General features: G+C 40.7%; 1 protein-coding gene across 1 annotated transcript; it reads right to left on the reverse strand.

The window, feature by feature from the left end:
* Positions 1–1,746: 1,746 nt before the first annotated feature.
* Positions 1,747–7,383, reverse strand: LOC140751770 (uncharacterized). The gene has a single exon (XM_073085811.1). The coding sequence runs from the start codon at positions 7,381–7,383 to the stop codon at positions 1,747–1,749; it is 5,637 nt and encodes a 1,878-aa protein (XP_072941912.1).
* Between the last annotated feature and the right edge of the window lie 12,518 nt (positions 7,384–19,901).

Below are 19,901 nucleotides of genomic sequence, written 5' to 3' on the forward strand. Positions count from 1 at the left end.
ATTCGCAACGCAGAAAATTGCGATGCGAATTGCTGCGATGCGATATCGTGCGGCGTAGCGTCTCTCAGGGTGACCAACAACAACAACCACTGTGCGATGCGAATCAATTCGCAAGTTCTTGCGATGCGTCGAGGGAGCTCGCAGATTTTTGCGATGCGACGTCGCATCGCAGTTTTGTGTACGAACCCTAACAAAGGGTATTTTTGACCATTGATATTGAAATTTTAGGCACGCAACTCTATTTTTTTCAAAGTGCGTATTAGGAATTAATTAACATATGAATTGAATGAAAAAAAATACTGTAAGTTTTGCTTGCTGGCAAATGGTAACTACCGCCCATGGACATGTGTAACTAGCTAAATAGGACAGAGGTCAGATGCGTTGGCTTTCCTGGTGACTAAGATATCTCATAATTATGTAAGCCTGCCGGCATCATCACTCTTATACACAAACGAAAAAACTGCTTCACGCGGAAATAGGATTAGTCTACAACGCATGCATGCCTGACAGCTCTCTAAAAGGTTTTTAAATATTATGTGATTTCTACCAATCCCCACTTAAGCCCACAGAACTATTGCGTAAAGTTATGATGCTTATAACTCGAATTAAAGCGTAAATAAGTATTACAGTATGTAATGTATTTTTTCTAAACTAATAAAAAGAAACGCTATTCTTAGCTTATTAATAATGTTGTCGCGGGGCGCTGTGTTCGGCGGTGTGGTGGTATGCCACGCCGCCACCAAACCTGCGACCGTATAGGGATGCGGGCGTGATGTTGTACGGACTACCTTCTTCCGTCCGGCGCCGGAAGCCCGCTCGTGGTGATAGTCGTCGCGTCGGGGAGTTGCGCCTGTCCCGTGCCGTAGAGAGGGTAGGTGCGGGGAAGGGGTGACGTGCAATAGAAACAATAATTGACGTGCAATAGAAACAAGAGTGTAGGCCAGCCAAAGCCTCTTCCCTATCCCGACCTAACCCCTACTTCCTCTTCTTGCGCAGGAACGCTTCCGTCTTCAGATTTTCCTTCTTCTTCCCCAGGAGTCTTCTTCTACCCCAGGAGTCTTCTTCTTCTTCAGGAGTCTTCTTCTTCTTCGGGAGTCTTCTTCTTCTTCAGGAGTCTTCTTCGTATTCTTCTCTGCTGAGACCATGCTTAGGCCGGAAAACTGGTTTTCTGAGCTACCCCAGAGCAATACCGTAAAGAGAGCCGCGCTTTTTTAGGCCCATTTTCATGTCATTTTCACTTTGGCTGTCCTAGTTTTTCCTCTTTATTTATTCAATTCCCAAAAGTTACACATATGTGTCATACATTGTTGGAATCCTTATAATAAGCCCTATCTAGCTACATAGGTTACATTACCATACCTAAATTCGTTACAAAGTTATTCGTGAAAATATTACAAAAATGTACAAGTTACGTCATTTCACATGTCAATAATCCTTATTATCTCGAAATTATCATAATTGATTCTTACTATTCTTACATCAATATGAAGCTAGAAACATATTCTAGGAGATAACATAAACTTTAGAAATATAAAACATGTATAAAACTCAAAAACATAACCTTAAATACCATTTTCATAAAAATGCCTAAAAATGCTAATAAAATACTACAAATGCGACCGATAGCGCCATCTACCGTGTCTTATCCCTAAACTTAAAACTTACGTAACTTATATAAACATATTAAGTCAGACTTATGTAACATTATAAACAGCCTAATTACATATCTCAATTAAATGTCGTTAATTAGTCGCCGACATCCTCCCCCTCGTGCGTAGCACCAACTCCTGGCCCGGCGACTCCATGCTCGTGGCTCGACGTGACGACCGCCTCCCCGCAGTCTGGCTCGCTGGTCGATGCTCCACCGCCTGTGTCGTCGACCGCTTGCTCTTCATCACGTCGTGCTGGTACCAGTAGCACCAACTTGGAGCTGGGACGTTTCAACACGCCCCCCGTAGTGCGCACCTCCAATACCCTGGTGCGACCGTCGGGCCCAGGGAAGGTTCGGACCACCTCACCCCTCGGCCAGGCTCCTCGTGGCAGCGTGGAGTCCACTATTAGGACCGTGTCTCCACACTGCAAGTTCCTTGTGGCAGCTCTCGCGTCGACTCTTCTCGGGATCAGAGTTGGAAGATACTCTTTCACCCATCTGCTCCAGAAGTGATCGGCTAGTCGCTGCGCAGTCCTCCATGTGCGCCGGCCGGTGAGGTCTTCGTCGGTGAATGTCCCCAATTTTGTGCCGCAGGATCTCCCAATTAAGAAGTGATTGGGAGTGAGGGCACCTTCTTCGTTGTCTTCGTCGGCTTCGATAAGAGGTCTTGAGTTCACCAGGTGCTCCGCCTCCAGTAGCAGAGTGTGCAGGACTTCTTCCTTGGGATGCCTTTCCTTGAGGGTGACCGCCAAGGCCGTTTTGATGGAACGGACCAGGCGCTCCCATGCCCCGCCCATGTTCGGAGCCCCAGGTGGTATGAATTTCCACCTGATGCTCATCTGCTCGGCTGTGGTGATGAGGTCTTCTTTGTTGAGGCTGGCGAGGGCTTTTTGAAGTTCCTTGTTGGCCCCCACGAAGTTGGTGCCGTTGTCGCTGAAGATCGTCTTCGGCATCCCCCTTCTTGCTGCCATTCTTCGTAGCGCCAGGATCATGGAGTCCGTTGACAGAGATGCTGCCAGTTCCACGTGGACGGCTCTGGTTGTGAGGCACGTAAATAGGGCGCCCCACCTCTTCTCATGACGCCGACCCACCGTGATGCTCATGGGCCCGAAGTAGTCCACGGCGGTGCATGTGAACGGCGGTTCCCCATGCCGTAACCGTTCCAGCGGGAGATTCCCCATCGGCTGGAGTCGTGGCGTGCCGCGGTACACCTTGCACCACTGACACCGATGAACCGTCGCTCTCACCGCAGACCGTAGTCCCAGGATCCAGTAGCGCTGCCTCAACTCGTTGATCACCGTCGCGTGGTTACCATGGTTGAATACTTCATGGTAGTACGCGATGAGCAGCCTGGTGATGTGGTGCTTGCTGTCTAACACCACAGGTTTCTTATCTTGCCGAGTGTGTCTTGCCGCGTCGATTCTTCCTCGGAGTCGTAGTAGTCCATCTTCCATGACGACATCCAATTTCTTAAGCCTGCTATTCTTCTCGAATGGCTTCATCTTCTTGACGCAGCGTACTTCGTCTTGGAAGCTCTCTTCTTGGCTTCTTCGCAATAGGATCTTTTCGGCTTCTTTTATTCGGTCGGGTTCGAGGGGAATGAATCTTCTTTCTTGGGTGTTCTTGTTCACGGGCTTCATTGCTACCTTGGCTTTCTTCTTATTTCTTTTCCAGGTAGGATCTTGACGCTCAGACTTGCGGGACACGTTCACTGCGTGTTTCTTCTTTCGGCACAGGTCGACGAACTGTAGTACCCTCGCGGTCGCTCTCACTAGTCGAGTCCAACTTGAGAACTTGACTGGGTTCGGAGTTGGATGCCGATCAACGGGCTTCGTTGCCCCCACAGTTGACCTCTCCTTCTCTTCTCCCGTGTGCTCCGCCTTGAAAGTACGTGGTTTCGGCCAATCTTCCTCCTCTTGTGCCAGGAATGAAGGTCCATTAAACCATCTGTGTCCGCTCCCGAAGTCCTTGGGCACGCCCCTCGTTGCGTCGTCAGCTGGGTTTTGAGCTGTAGGAACCCAGCGCCATTCCTGAGGTTTTGTTGTGTCTTCGATCTCTGCCAACCGGTGTGCTACGAAAGGCTTGAAGGTCCTTGGGTCAGACTTGATCCAGGATAGTACGGTGCTGGAGTCGCTCCAATACGTCTTCTTTGCGATCTTGATGTCCAGCTCCTCTTCAATCGATCGCGCCATCCTGGATCCCAGCAGCGCCGCTTGCAGCTCCAATCTAGGGATGGACACCGGTTTCAATGGGGTGACTCTTGCTTTACCCGCCAACAAAGACACTCGGTGACCACCCTCTTCGTCGCGTTGCCTTAGGTAGATCGCACAGGCGTAAGCTTCTTCACTTGCATCGACGAATATGTGAAGCTCCCCCTCGGTGTTGGACTGCGCGACGCACCTTGGCACCCGAAGATCCTTAAGCAGCTGCAGGCTGCCCAAGTAGTCTGTCCAGATCTTGTTGTCTTCCTCCGTGATGTGGTCATCCCATCCGATGCCGCTCCTCCAAATGCTCTGGATAAGCTTCTTCCCTTGGATGAGCACCGGCGATGCTAGCCCCAATGGGTCGAATGTTGACATCACGGCACTGGTCACCTCCCGCTTGGTTGGAGTTCTTACTTGTTTGACCACTTCTTCATGCACGTTGCGAAGACACGTCCTAAATCCTATTTCATCGCCCCCGGTGAACCACCTTAAACCCAATGTTTTCTCTTCTTTGGTTCCCAATTCAACTTCGTTACTGTTTCCCTCCGGAGTGAGCTTCTTTAATACTTCTTCATTGTTTGATGCCCAACCCCTTAGCTGGAACCCGGCCTTCTTGTGGATGAGGTCTACTTGGCTAGCTATCTTGACCGCTTCCTCTTGTGTCCCGAAGCTGTGAAGGTAATCGTCCATATAATGATTACGCTCAATCGCCCTTGCTGCCTCGGGATACTTGTCTTGGTGCTCGGTCGCGTTCTTATTCTTGACGAAGATAGCAGCACTCGGAGAACAGGCGGCGCCAAAGATGACCGAAGTCATCCTATACTCCTTCGGTGTTCCGCTCCGTTGACTTCCCCTCCACAAAAACCGAAGACTTTCTCGATCCTCTTCTCTTATCTTTACTTGTAAAAACATTTCCTTGATGTCTGCTACCACTGCGATTGGCTTCTGACGGAACCGCAGTAAAACTCCAAATAATGACTGCAACAGATCTGGTCCCGGCAGCAGCTCGTCATTGAGACTCTTCCCTTGACACTTGGCAGCAGCATCAAAAACCAGCCTTATTTTCTTCTTGGTGGGGTGCGTAACGGCGAAATGAGGCAGGTACCATTTCTTCGTGGACGTGGATTCGTGTTGAACTTCTTCTGCGTACCCACTATCAAGGAGATTCTTCACTTGACTCTCATACTCCTGCTTCAGTGCCGGATCCCCATCCAGTTTCTTCTCGATGTTTCTTAACCGGTTTTCCGCTTGCTTGTAATTGTCAGGCATTTTCCCTTCCTTGTTTTTCCATAGCAAGCCGGTCTCGAAGCGCCCATTGTCCAATCTCTTTGTCGTTTCTTCTAAAATTGCCAGAGCCCTTTCTTCTATGTCTGTGGTCGGTCGACGTGGCTGGATCCCCAACGATTCCACGGCGAAATGTTCCTTGATGATCTTTTCTAAATCCTCTTCTTTAGAAGACATGTGCGCGCAGGTTACGAAGTTCACAGGTCTTGATGCTGCTCCATCGGACCCGTGTAGCACCCACCCTAGGTAGGTCAATGATGCTACGGGTTGACCTCTTTTCCCCTTGCGTGTGGCTCTGGACACGATGAGCTCCCAATTATCTTGTCCGATTAACAACTTGGGTGACTCTTCTTCATAATACAATTGTTTCGACATTGGCTTGAGATGAGCGCATTCTTCAATTCTTCTTATTTCCATCCTCTGAGGCGTCAGGTTGATGTCGTCTATCGTACGGGCCCCAGAGATGGTTCTCTTCTTGGTCTGGTGCATTCCTTTCAATCTGACGTTGACCTTCATTGAGTCTTGCTTGGAGATGGTCTTCCCACCTACGGTCTCCAAGGTGAGTGCTTCCACGGGTCCTTTGAGGCCGATTTGTCTTGCAACCGCAGAGTCGAGAAGCGTGACAGTTGACCCCTCATCCAGTAACGCCAGGATCCGGGCAGCTCCCTTCGGTCCATAAAGCTCAACAGGAACCATCTTCAAATATGCCTTCGCTGTCCTTGCAGTGTTCACCGGGAGCATGACGTTATTCGCAATTTCTTTCTTCTCTTCGGGCTTCGGGTGATCCCATCGTTCTTCATGAAGCACGAAGTGATGCCACCGCTTACATGTCTTGCACAGTGGGCGCCGACATGTTTCCTTCCGATGTCGTCCTTGAAGACACTTGAAACACATCTTCGACTTGGTAGCGACGTCCCACCGTTCCTTCATTGGCAGCTGTAGAAATTTGCGACATTCGAAGAGGTGATGCTCGTACTGGCAATGTGGACAGGTCTTCTTTTCTTCTATTTGTTCGGACGTGGTGTTCGTGAATTGACGTCTGGGAGGCTGGCGCGGCTGCTGCGTAGTCTCCTGCGTCGCGTATGGTCCACACCGGTCCGCTTCCCTGTTGAGGAACTTCATTAAGTGCACCAAGTCTGGATCTTGATCTTCTGCGTCGGCGGCGAAGTCGTACCACCGATACTGCAAAACCGCCGGCATCTTGCTCACGATAATCCTTACTATTTCCGGTGAGTGTAGATACTGCGGTCTTCTTAGCCCCCGTATTGTCGCGACGGTGTTGTTCACTCGACTGGCGAACACGCAGATGTCGCGCGCATTTTCGTTGATCCTAGGAAGATTCTTTACCTTTTCCAGTTCCATCAGGATCAGGGCTTCTGGTCTTCCAAACCTTCGACGAAGAGCTTCTATTACTTCTTCAGGAGGGCACTCTGAATATAATAGGCTCTTGATAGCCTCCCTTGCCGTGCCCTTAATTGACCGCCGCAGCCGCGCCATATTCTGTGCATCTGTAAACAGCGGTGCGGTGTCCTCATATACCGTCCTGAAGGCGATCCATTCTTCGCTTCTTCCATCGAAGTCGGGTAATTCATGTACGTAGTTAGGTTGCGATGCATTCCTCGGAGCAACACTAATGGCCTTCATGATGGCCTCAGCCAATTCCTTGGTCCCGTTGCTTGAAGGTTCCGCTTGGTCTTCAGGCTTGACGATAGTGACTGGAGGTTGACTGGCTCGCCCCTCCCCGGACGCCCCCAGTCGGTGCCCCTCCCCGGACACCTCCCCCTGATGCCCCTCCCCGGACATCCTCTCCACCGTCGACTGCACCCACGTGTGGATGTTCGCGTTATGCGACCAGTCTTCATCCTCGACCTCGGACTCTTCATTCTCCACCTGGACCAGCTCCCTCTGCGCCTTGGCGAGTTCTGCAGCTGCCTTTGCTTCTTCCAGCTGTCGGCGCGCCAATTCCAGCTTGGCTTCCATCTCCCGACGTTTCGTCGACTTCACCGACCGCGTTTTCCGGGTTCCAGCTGTTGCAGCAGTTGGAGCAGCTGGAACACCTGGAGCAGCTGGAACAGTTGCCATGGTGCCTGAAGTGACTCTAGACTCATATGTTGTAAGCGTACCCTCAGTTACGGTGCCCGATGTCCCCGAAGAGTCAGTTGTCCCCTGCGCGCTTACCGTGGCGCGGGGCGCAGTCGACTGGTTCGGCGGCGAGGTTCCCCTCTGGCTCCGTGTGATTGGCATGGCGGCGTCAGTAACCCGACGATATGACGACTAGCACGATGATCCGGCTCGAAGGACCAGCTGTTGTCGCGGGGCGCTGTGTTCGGCGGTGTGGTGGTATGCCACGCCGCCACCAAACCTGCGACCGTATAGGGATGCGGGCGTGATGTTGTACGGACTACCTTCTTCCGTCCGGCGCCGGAAGCCCGCTCGTGGTGATAGTCGTCGCGTCGGGGAGTTGCGCCTGTCCCGTGCCGTAGAGAGGGTAGGTGCGGGGAAGGGGTGACGTGCAATAGAAACAATAATTGACGTGCAATAGAAACAAGAGTGTAGGCCAGCCAAAGCCTCTTCCCTATCCCGACCTAACCCCTACTTCCTCTTCTTGCGCAGGAACGCTTCCGTCTTCAGATTTTCCTTCTTCTTCCCCAGGAGTCTTCTTCTACCCCAGGAGTCTTCTTCTTCTTCAGGAGTCTTCTTCTTCTTCGGGAGTCTTCTTCTTCTTCAGGAGTCTTCTTCGTATTCTTCTCTGCTGAGACCATGCTTAGGCCGGAAAACTGGTTTTCTGAGCTACCCCAGAGCAATACCGTAAAGAGAGCCGCGCTTTTTTAGGCCCATTTTCATGTCATTTTCACTTTGGCTGTCCTAGTTTTTCCTCTTTATTTATTCAATTCCCAAAAGTTACACATATGTGTCATACATTGTTGGAATCCTTATAATAAGCCCTATCTAGCTACATAGGTTACATTACCATACCTAAATTCGTTACAAAGTTATTCGTGAAAATATTACAAAAATGTACAAGTTACGTCATTTCACATGTCAATAATCCTTATTATCTCGAAATTATCATAATTGATTCTTACTATTCTTACATCAATATGAAGCTAGAAACATATTCTAGGAGATAACATAAACTTTAGAAATATAAAACATGTATAAAACTCAAAAACATAACCTTAAATACCATTTTCATAAAAATGCCTAAAAATGCTAATAAAATACTACAAATGCGACCGATAGCGCCATCTACCGTGTCTTATCCCTAAACTTAAAACTTACGTAACTTATATAAACATATTAAGTCAGACTTATGTAACATTATAAACAGCCTAATTACATATCTCAATTAAATGTCGTTAATTAGTCGCCGACAAATAAATACACAAAGTTCTATTTATAAATGACCCAGGACGAATGAAACAAGATAAACGAGAACACATACGCAATATGATGTGAACTTAATTAAATGGAGCGTCGTATGTTTTCTTGTTTATGTAATGTCAGTTCCGTGGCTAATAGAGTTTTCGTAGAAGTACCAGTTGCTGTTCAAACAGCAATATTTAGTTGCTTGATATGTTTACGTTGTCTAGACTACACGTGTTAGTGCTGAAACTTCGAATTAATTTATTATGTGCTACTAAAAGTACTTAGTATCGGACTTAGTAAGAAACGAATGATATATTTTCTGGATTTCATGTAATCACCATGTTCGTAAAAACAACAAAAAATAAATGAAGAAATGACTTCTAATTACATAAATAACGTCATTCACCATTATGCTTCGCTGATTGATATTCTTAATTTAATAAGTAAGGATTAATAAGATTACACTACTCACTACTTAACTGCAAAATAAATAACGCCTTTCGCTCGAAACGCGAAAAAATCATAGAATATAAAATGTGTTAAAAATATTATAAAAATCAGGAAATCTTTTACCTGGTATCCTTATAGAATGTTCTTAAATTCGTAATATTTTCCTCCGTCCAATTCCACGTAACTGTTTAATTGGGGCTACAAATGTATCATGTCAGTTTCTTGGCAGTATTTGCAGAAGTTAGCGTTGTTTAAATAGACTTTACAGCTATACTTGTTAGTTGAGGTGTATTTACAGTGTCTAGACACATATTTGTGTCAAAGTTTGGAGTAAATTTATATATCCTGCAATAATCTGATAAACGGATAAAGTAGCAAGAACTTTGCAGATAGTCCAATTTTATATTGTTATAACGTAAGGGACGACTTTTATTTTACTTTTTTTAATTTGTAATGCTATTTTTATTTTCCTTGAATTTTTATTTTCAATGCATTCTACAAATTGTGAAAGCCAGGGAACTGACATGCGATAAATAAGAAAGTATAATAATGAAAATATTACGCAAATGGCTCACAAATTAGATTGATCTGAAGCGAATAAAATGCCACCATTTAAGAGTACAATCTCTATTGACAAGAGTTACGAGTATATCTGCAATAATATTTTTCTCTTAGCTGCAGAACTTTCTGAAAATACAGAACTATAACAATGTTACATAGAATTTTATGGTTCTCAAGATTAAACTAACATACGCGATGAAATCTCCAAAACACATGTAGAATAAAAATTGGCTAAGCAAGATTTGAAATCGTACACACAGGGTCCCATAAAACCATTTTTTATTTTTTTTTATTTGTAGTTACAACCATAACAGTGCCTGCATAAATTATTATATTTTAAAACTTATACTTTTAATCATTGACTTCAATACAAACACTAAAAATATACCAATTTACTGTAAGAAAGAAACCCCATAACACATACTCGTATTTTTCGAAGCATTCCAGTCTTATCCTCAGGATAAGACTGGAATGCGATAAGAGTAGCGGCACTTTTATGCCGACTTCAGGCAGGAATTTATTCTATCTGAGGTTGATTACAGATGTCCATTGGCGGCAGTAGCCACTAACCATCAGGTGGACTGCATGCTCGTCTGCTACTCCTATATTATACAGAAAATTTACGGAAGAGATAAAATCTACAACAGATTTCGTGCCTACAACTTGTACGTGCGCTGGACAACGTTTGTACAATTTGCTATAAATTTGGCATTCCTGAAATAATTGGCTCACGTACCGTACCGTGATTTGCATGTTCTTCTAAAAACATCGTTCGACATTTTATTTTTATATTTTGCCAACAACTTTGTCAGTACAGTTCCATTCATTGGTCTTTGCTAAATATGAGTTTAGACTTATATTATCACGGAATAAAAACATTTAATTTAATTATGTTGGATACTTTCGAAACGTGGTTTTAATGTTTTTTTGCCAATATTTTGATCACTACTATCACTACTGACGCCCAAAAAGACTTGTCTTAAATTTTTGCTAAAAACATTACAGGAACTATTTCTTTCACGCTTTGAAAACAAATTGTATGTTGCCTAGAATATGTATATATTTTTTGGAGCACGCCAGTGAAACCGGGGACGGTAAACAGTGAGACTGGTACAAAGGAAATGCATGCCCCATATCGACATGAATCCTATTCGAGTATTTGACACCCGAGTGTTTCAAGCGACCTTTTTATGAAATGTTGTTATATGAAAGAAGTAGCTAAAGAACGTACAGGGGGCCTACCACCATCTGTAAAAACCATCATACTTTAGGAAAGTTTTATTTCCTCCTTAAAACAGTAAAATATTCCGTCATACACAGTTGAACAAACTTAAACCCTTAGTAATTTTTCGCTTATCCATTGTATAAAACCAACTGAAATTGTCATATTTTGCTTAAAAAGTTAAATTTCCTGCAAAAAAAGTAAAGTATGATTAAAATAATATTGTGTTAAAAGATGGTAGTAACACTCCAGTTCATTTGATGATAAATGAAAAATGCCGCCCATAGACATCTGTCCACCCCGGGGAAGATTAGACCTATCTGAGGTCAGTCACAAATGCGTTGCTACCTTTGCTTCATCATCAACCCATTAAATATCCCACTGCTGGACACGGGTATGCTCTCTGAATGAGATGGGTTAGAGCATAGATCAGTGCGCTGGCCAAATGCGTATTGGTAGACATCACATAACTTTGAAAACTTTTTATAGGTTTGTTTGTTTGACATTGTTTTTCTTCACCGTTAAATCAAGTCATAAACAATTTCAATTATGTATATAACTTTGAGAAATCAGAGGTTTGAACTAACATTTGAACCTCGGGCTCTTCGATCAAGAGGCCGCGTTTCTTAACCACTAGGCTATCACTGCTGCACCCTTGCTGGTAAGCAGATTTTTTGTCGCTTTACTGCAACTATCAGTCATTATTGAAGGTCAAGGTCCGGTCAAAACTTGAAAGGTACTAAAGCGATCCGTCGAACATTGATGGAAGGGAACTATTTAGAGCTGGTGGCAATTAATTATAATGCGGCAGCAGCCTCAGCGAACTGTTGTCGTTACTTGCACGTGTTTCGTGTTAAGGATGGTTTCTTAGTCACAAGGGGAGCGATCAGCGGAAGCCGATTTTAGTCCTAATATTCCTTTTTACTGGAACTTAGAAAAAAACTTAGAAGATTGACTTAAAATTGACTTTGCAAACAAGTTTGGAAACTTTGTTATATTAATTGACCTTGAGACACAATGCGATAATTTTCAATGGCGCCTCAGTTGGCGTCTTAAGTTTGGAGTCAAAGTCAAAAGTTTAAAAATAAGTTACATTGTAAATATTCGAAATTTATTCCTATTATCTGCATGAATGAGCCATTCAGCGAACAAGACTTTTTAGGAGTAGATTCAAGTAGATTATTATCATTAAAGTCCTATTACGTAATACAGTGATCCAATTTAAAAACTGCACTCTCCTATAATTTAGATATTACGTATAGGTGTTAAATCCTCTTCGGACAACCTCAATTGTCTCTCAGTGTAAGTAGGATTTAGAATGAAACTTTGTTCATATAAACGAGCATAAATTACACGGATTGGCACCGAGCATTTTCAAGTGCGAATAACAACTAAGTATACTATCAAGAATCTTCCACCAGTCTTCATTGGCGCAGTATGGTTGAGCCCAGGCCCCCCCTAAAATGGCGTGGACCTATTCACCATTCAGCATTGCTGTAATGTTGAATGCTGCAGACATAAAAAGATCTTCAGTTATACTATTACGTAATACAGCCATGACCTTGCTACTCAATCCGATTCAAATATTTATGAATACAACAGACGTAAGAAAATCTAATTCCGATTTACCTTTTTACCTGCCTCAAAAATGTCATTAATCTGGACCATTTCGTAGACGAAGTATTATTCAACGTGAATCCCCGTCAATCCGAACAAAACCGAAATTACTTCTATTCAAGTATCATCCAACAAAAGACTCCATTTGTACCTAAGTAACAGAAAATCGTTCTAACGGAATAAATTATTGGATCGTCAGCGTCGCTCTTGATAGTAAAAACACTCTAAGGCTATAAAATTTTCAATAAGCCGTCGCCTTTGATAAGTAAATTAGAAAGATACTTCACCACCTTGAAATTAAATCAAGGCACAAAAGGATTATTTTATAATTCATTTTTTTTAATTCTTGACAAATAAAAACATTTTTTGAGAAAATTTACGTATATCTAACTAATACTACGTAATTCATGTAATAAATAAATGCGTATTTAAAACATTTTAGGGACATTTTAGAACAGAAAATTTAGAAAAACTTTTTACGCAACAATTTCAATTCCCAAAATTGGTTACACTTTCTTGTTAGGAGTGATCAATCTATCTATTTTACACAGCTAAGGCCTTCGACGGTAAATTTGAAAGGATAGAAGGGGTGAAAGAGTATATTATAGATTAGGATTTATACAGTGAAGGTACTGTTGAATTTAGTTTAAGGGTGCTCAGTAAGTTTTCCACGCGTTTTCCCTTTATAATAAAGTCAGCAGATGGGATAGATTCAACTTTTATACTATAATAGTTATAATTTAATTTGTTTGCGACTTTTAAAGTAATTGTAGATAAAAAAATCGATATTATTTCTTTGCGAATTGCGATCTTAAGTGGTGTTTAAATAAAAATAATGCTTGTTTGCAGATTTTGCGAAGAAGCATTATTTTTATTTAAACACATAGATTATACATTTAAACATAAATATGCAATGACCCACAATGGTCGTAGCACCCGCAAAGTACATAATCCCCAGTTGATCAACGCAGCCGCTACGTGACGTCATGATCCCGCTGCGTGATCGCCGAGTCGCTGCTACTCAATTAAAGGGAAGGGTTTAATTGCCGACTTCAAACCAACGAACCTTCAAATCAAAATACAGCAGTACTTAACACTGCTGTTATTAGGCAGAAATAGGTTTATATAGGTAGTGCCGCGGAGTCAAGCTATAAAGGATTCTCCAACCTTCAAAACTTCAACTTAGGGCGTAATAAGCATCTGGGTATAAAGGAACGTTTTATTTTTCATCATTATCCTTGCAACTTGAATCCAAAAACTCGGTCCTAAAAAATTAGAAAAGTACCCGCTAACCTCCCCACAATGGTCGTAACACCCGCAAAGTACATAATCCCCAGTTGATCAACGCAGCCGCTACGTGACGTCATGATCCCGCTGCGTGATCGCCGAGTCGCTGCTACTCAATTAAAGGGAAGGGTTTAATTGCCGACTTATAACCGATAACGTATTTGGGTGGGAACGGCTTAATCCTATCTGTATTTGGGTAACGTGGTCCTTGACAAACCTCTTCAATAAATTTGATTGATTGTGGTTTTGCTGATTTCGAATGATTTTTGAATTAATTTGTTTTTTTTTTTGCTCACGAGCGTTCAGTCCACCTGATGGTAAGTGAGCACTGCCACCCATGGACATCTGTAATCAAACCCAGATGAATTACAGTCCTATCTTAGGTCACGATATATGCCTTGCTACCTCTGAGGATAAAGTTGGAACGCCTCAAATAAGTATGTCTCCCTTATCATACCAATAGTTGATTTTAGGTGGAAATAGATATTAGAAATTGTTAGTCGAGACGTTATTTATATTTATTTATTTAGATAAAGTTTAAAGAAAAGTTCATCATGAGGTCAAGGTATCACTTTGACCTCAATTTCCCCTGATGTGTGATGATCCAAGTAAAAATGTGTTAATAATGCCGACAAAACTAGTTAATATTTTGTTATTTGTTATTTGTTTTGTATTTTGTTTTCGAAAAGCAATATATCTGTACAAAGGAAAGCTTAAATTTAGCAATACTTCAGCTTTACCGCGTGTAGCAATGTATGAGATCGTATAATACGTTGTTTTCTTCCAACATCACGTACCATTTCTCGTCCGATCAGCTGATTTCATGTTATACGAGAAATAGAAACGTACGAAAAATATTGAATTAAAATTTGGAATAAACATTCGTGTTATTTATGCGTTTTTCTATTGTAATATTTTATTTATTGAGCTATTATCGAGTCGGTATGACTAATTTATTATTACAGACTAAATAATTATAGTTTAAAAACTAAAAACCTCGTTAGAATCGCACAAGGAAAATTGTTAATCCTGATTCCTGACGATTCTGACGAGGTTAATGGGATAAAATTATTTAAATCGCCTATTGTCATTGGTTCTTGATAATTGTCCAAAATTTTCAATTAATCAAACCGTTCAAAGTGATTAAAATTCGAGTTCAAAGATTCAGTTACATACATACATACAGGTTAAGCTAATAAAAGCGTAGTAAAAATACATCCACTTGACAGCAGAAAATTCATAAATGACGAAACGAAATAGATGGAATTAATAAAGTATTTCATAACCTACTAGTCGTCATCTGAAACTGAAGTTAAAACTTTATAGATAGAACGGCTAATATGTAACCGAGTACAAATATAAAATAAAATAGTGTAGTACAAACATTTGCGACCAAAGAATTTATAAAAGGTAAATCAAATAGATAAAGAGAATAACGTTTTCCGCATTTATTGTAGCAAAGCTGCATAGATCGGACCGCAAATGTGTAATTGAATACAAAAAGAAATGTATTATACATCGATCGTAAAGTGCCCGACGAGAAGAATGCTCTCAGACACTATAATAGGATTCTTTGTATTCAAATAGAGATAGTCTTGGTACCTATGGGTGTATGCTACAATAGGTTCAAGGTGATGAAACTTTTGAGTTATAGATTATCAAAGTTAGGTTATTTGAAAAATAACGTCTAAATATATTATAGTTGGTCAAACTTTTTTTCTGTACTTCTCTTTTGAGTTTTAAGCGCGGCTGTATACTGGTTTGAAGAGTGCGGTAAGAGAGACGTACTCATGTGACGGGATTCCAACTAGATTTATTTAGTCCTAAGATGGTTGATTTTAGGTGGGACTCATATATTGTCTGGATTGATTACAGATATCCATGGACGATAGGAGCCACTTGTCTACACTTACTAAAAGTTCAATGTACTTATCTGGAACTTTAAAGTACCGAATGCCTTACCGTAAATAAAAAATAACATTATTTTCTTGTTTTAGTTGTAACCTCTATTCATGAAAATGAGAGCCTAGATTTCATGAACTTGTATAGAACGTTTGTATAGAATGGGACTCATTTAAAAGAATAAGGCTTGGAATATAATTTAAAATTAAAATATAATATATTTCTGTATTCCACATACGAGCATTCAGGTTGACGTGTGCAGCGACACGAACAAAACCACGTTAAATACTATGTTTGTTAAACTCCACATTAAATGTTATGAACCACAGATCTTGAATTATATTAGATAGAGAGTACCAAGCGACAGAAATATGTCTCGATGTTCCACTAGATGGCGTTAGTTGGTTCATCGTTGCCCACACACTAATGTCCCACTGCTGGACATGGGTCTCTTGGTAGTGGAACAGTTCGGGCAACAGTCACCATCACACCACCAGATCACCGCGCTGATCAAGTGCGAATTTTTAAGATCTTTTAGATGTACATGTTTTCTCTCGATTTTTCTTTACCTATTCAGAAATTGATAATTATTTACTTACATGCATTAAAAACCATTGCATCAAACCATTAATTAAACATTAATTTTTATTCGAATTGTTGTATAATTAATAATATACAATTATTTAAAGGGTTTCTGTATTCTTTCCTATGTTATATCCTTGTCATTTTTATTCTGGACAAGTAAAACGTAATACAACTCACATTGAATTTGACATTTTGACCTATTTCTAAAGGTAATCACAGGAAAATACTAAATTTCAGTCACATCACGCAATTAGTCAGAACACGCGCGGTTCACAAGCAAATATGGACTAATGGTATCTACTAAAACGTATGACGTTACGTGTGTCAACACGCCATCTCTATACATATATAAATCTATGGAAATACCGCTAAAATGTAATGTCAGAAAGGCATGTGTGCAACGCTTTAATAGTGTGCAAGTATATTTCACTACAAAAAATATTTCAAAGGTATGTGAAGTCTACCAATCTACTTGGCCTGCGCGGTGGTATATGGCCTAATCCTCCTCATTCTGAGAGGAGACCCGTGCCCAGTAGGACGATGATGATGATTTCACCACATGCTGTGAGCATTTCAAAACAAATGTTTACTTCAATTTTCGCTCAGTTTCAGAGTTTGGATTTTTTATTGAATCTCAAATTTTGTGACCTGGCATTTTGAAATTGCTGTAATCAATTATTTATTTAAATTATTTAACACAATATATTTCCCTTGTTTTGGCTATATTACATAAAAAGTTTATATTTCGAAAAAAATAATACGTTATACCATTTAGTATCAATTAGACCATCAATTAATAATCCACCTCTATACATATATAACTCTATGGAAATACCGCTGAAATGTGATGACAGAAACGCAGGTGTGCAACGTTCATTTTAATAATGTGCAAGTTTGTTCCCGTAAATGTTTATTTCAGTGCATTTTGTAAGAATTTCAGAATAGTGTTTTACTTAAATTTCTCTTCAGTTTCAGAATTGGTATTTTTTTATTGAAACTTAAACTTCATAAACAGAACTGTAGTTTCATTATATGACATTTGTTATTGAAATTTAAATTTCGTAAACTGATATAAAACTTTTTGAATTTGCATTACTTAAATACTATTTCTTAACACTCTACAGTGTCGCTTTATCGATTTATCTCACATAGGTTATGATCACATCTGCCGTTGCCTGCATACACATACATGCACACAAATATATAGCAATATATATAAGAGCAAATGTAATAGAAGCAACGCATTATCTATACATATAAACGACTTGTCCAGAATAAATAATTTGTCATCGCGCTGCTAAACTAGTGTAAGTAGAAACATTAAATTTGAATAGTAGGTTACTTTTATGATTGTCCCTGTAGTTCTGGGACCAGAATAGGGCTTCCGGGGTTTACGGGGTTGCGGGTGGCAAGAGTGGAAGCTCGGAAGGACGGCGGTACGTGTGGTCGCGTACCGTCTTGTACACCAGACGATATAGCGGGCGTCATGCTCACCTGGGCAGAGTCCGCCGGGGCAACGCGCTAAGAGGACTCCGGTTGCGTTCCTTTGAAGATCCCGGAGTCCTTAACGCAGCGCCGAGGGGGTTTTAGTGCGGTAAGAAACCCACATTACTCTGTGTCGCTCCCACGGCACCGGGTACCTTTTGAAGGTTTCCCCCTCGATAACAAAAAAAGAGGTTACTTTTATGATGAAGGTATTCTTTAAAGACGATTGGTTTTAATCTTCCACCCTTGCTGGGTTGGAAGATTAAAATAACATGCGTCGAGAATTAATTTGAAAATACGCCTATTTTGTTTTGAAAGGTAGTAAAATTATTATCTCGCTTTTTAGTCAACCAATAAAACCAATACTCGTACAAAACTAAATCTATCTACATCAACTGACTGAAAAAAGTTAAACGGATAAAACGGATCGCGAAATTCCATTTATGTTGAAATTATACAAAAGCCTACCTGAACGTTAATCCCCTGAATAAACATATCCGACCCAATACCAATAGTATTAGAGATGTCACTCGTGCTGGCTAACGGTTTCTCCTACACCTTAAATCTTAATGCCTTTTGGCTAATATGAATAAACCACTTTTATCGTGACTTCTCAAGTTTATTGACATTTAGATATAAAGAGTAAAAAAGGAAATAAAACTCAAACTATAAGAAAATCTAAACTTTTATTATTTTATTGTTAACTCTTATCAAAATTAAAATTGTAAAGTCTTCCGTACCATACTTCATCAGGTAGTTTTGACGTCCGATGACACCTTTCTATACTCTTTTTCTAATAAGTTTCTACTATCAATAAATAAAGTGTTGACAAAAGTATAATCAACATAATCGAACGTGACCCTACATTTAAAATCATTTATTCGGTCCCATGAAAATCTGTAGCAACCTTTATTCAGTTCTATTCTTCTAAAACGGGTCAGTGCGCGTTGAACCGTAAAACGTAACATCCCGCCTCAATTCTACGTTATTGGGCGCACCGGAAACTGCCAAATACACTTTTCTCACAAAGGCGTTTACGTATCTATACATTGTATACGAAATTGCAGATTAGATTAAATTTATTCGTAAAAGTTGAAATATGGTACGAGTATATATCGGAATAAATGTATCATTCTGTTTTTGAAGTCCGATTAAATAATGCCCAATGATGATATTCGTAGATCGTATTAAGAGGAGATCCAGAGTCGAATAGTTGATGTGTCATTGTTTTTATATAATATAGGAGTAGCAGACGAGGTTACACATAGTCCACCTGATAGTACGATATTCCCACCGTAAGAGGCTATTGCCGCCCATGGACATCTGTAATCGACCTTAGATAGGATTAGATATTCCTACCCGAGGTCGGCCATAGATGCGCGGCTACCCCTGAGGACTAATCAGGAACGCCTCGGAAAAGTCTGTCTCCCTTACCGCACCCTTCAAATCGGAACACAGCAGCGTCTAACACTGACGTTTCTGTTATTAGATAGAAATAAGTGTGGCAGTGGTGCCGGAGTCGAATCACAAAGGGTTCTATCACCTTCATTTTCGGTTAGGTATATAATGAAACTACAATTATTTAATGCAACAGAAAAGGCTAAAATCTAGTCTGAAGTTCAATTCTCTATTCTCTAATGCAAATAGAAAAGGCAGATTTTTAATACATTTACTTATACCAAAGAAACATTAAGTTATAATACCTATGTTTAGGCTAGCCATTAGACTAAAATTTGAAAGCAGAATTATTTTGAGATTTTTCTAATAAGCAAATCCGAGGAAACCTTTTAATTTTCAGAGCTGTTACAGACGGTTTTGGCCGCAAATCTGATTGAACTGAGAACTAACGAATTACTTCTAATGCTTTTACTTTTATATAACCAAGTTAGTAACGAGCTAAGCTTTAATCGACTTTCAACCACTCTCTAATTATCATTCGTAAAAGCATAGTTACTAACGACTAGTTACATTAAATATTGTAAAATAAACGATATTCCTTAATTTTTCAACCAATATTAGATTTTCATCAAACATAATAATATTCATTTATTTTAAAGTAACAATAGGTGTAGAATTTACTTAATTACAAAGGATATATATTATTTTCTAATTGTTTTGAAAAATGAATATTGCCACACTAAGATTTATTAATAAATTAATCTATGTATTTTTACGTATCAAAGGTAAAACTTAAATAATGTGCAGTATGAAGAAATTGTCAAATGTCAATCTTTAGTAAGCAACACTTTGGATAGATTTATTATTAATAATGAGCGTTATTTAA

The sequence above is a fragment of the Epargyreus clarus genome, unplaced genomic scaffold (genome assembly GCF_041222505.1).
Source record: "Epargyreus clarus isolate Ecla_fem2 unplaced genomic scaffold, WU_Ecla_fem_2.2 ptg000023l, whole genome shotgun sequence".
NCBI lineage: Eukaryota > Metazoa > Arthropoda > Insecta > Lepidoptera > Hesperiidae > Epargyreus > Epargyreus clarus.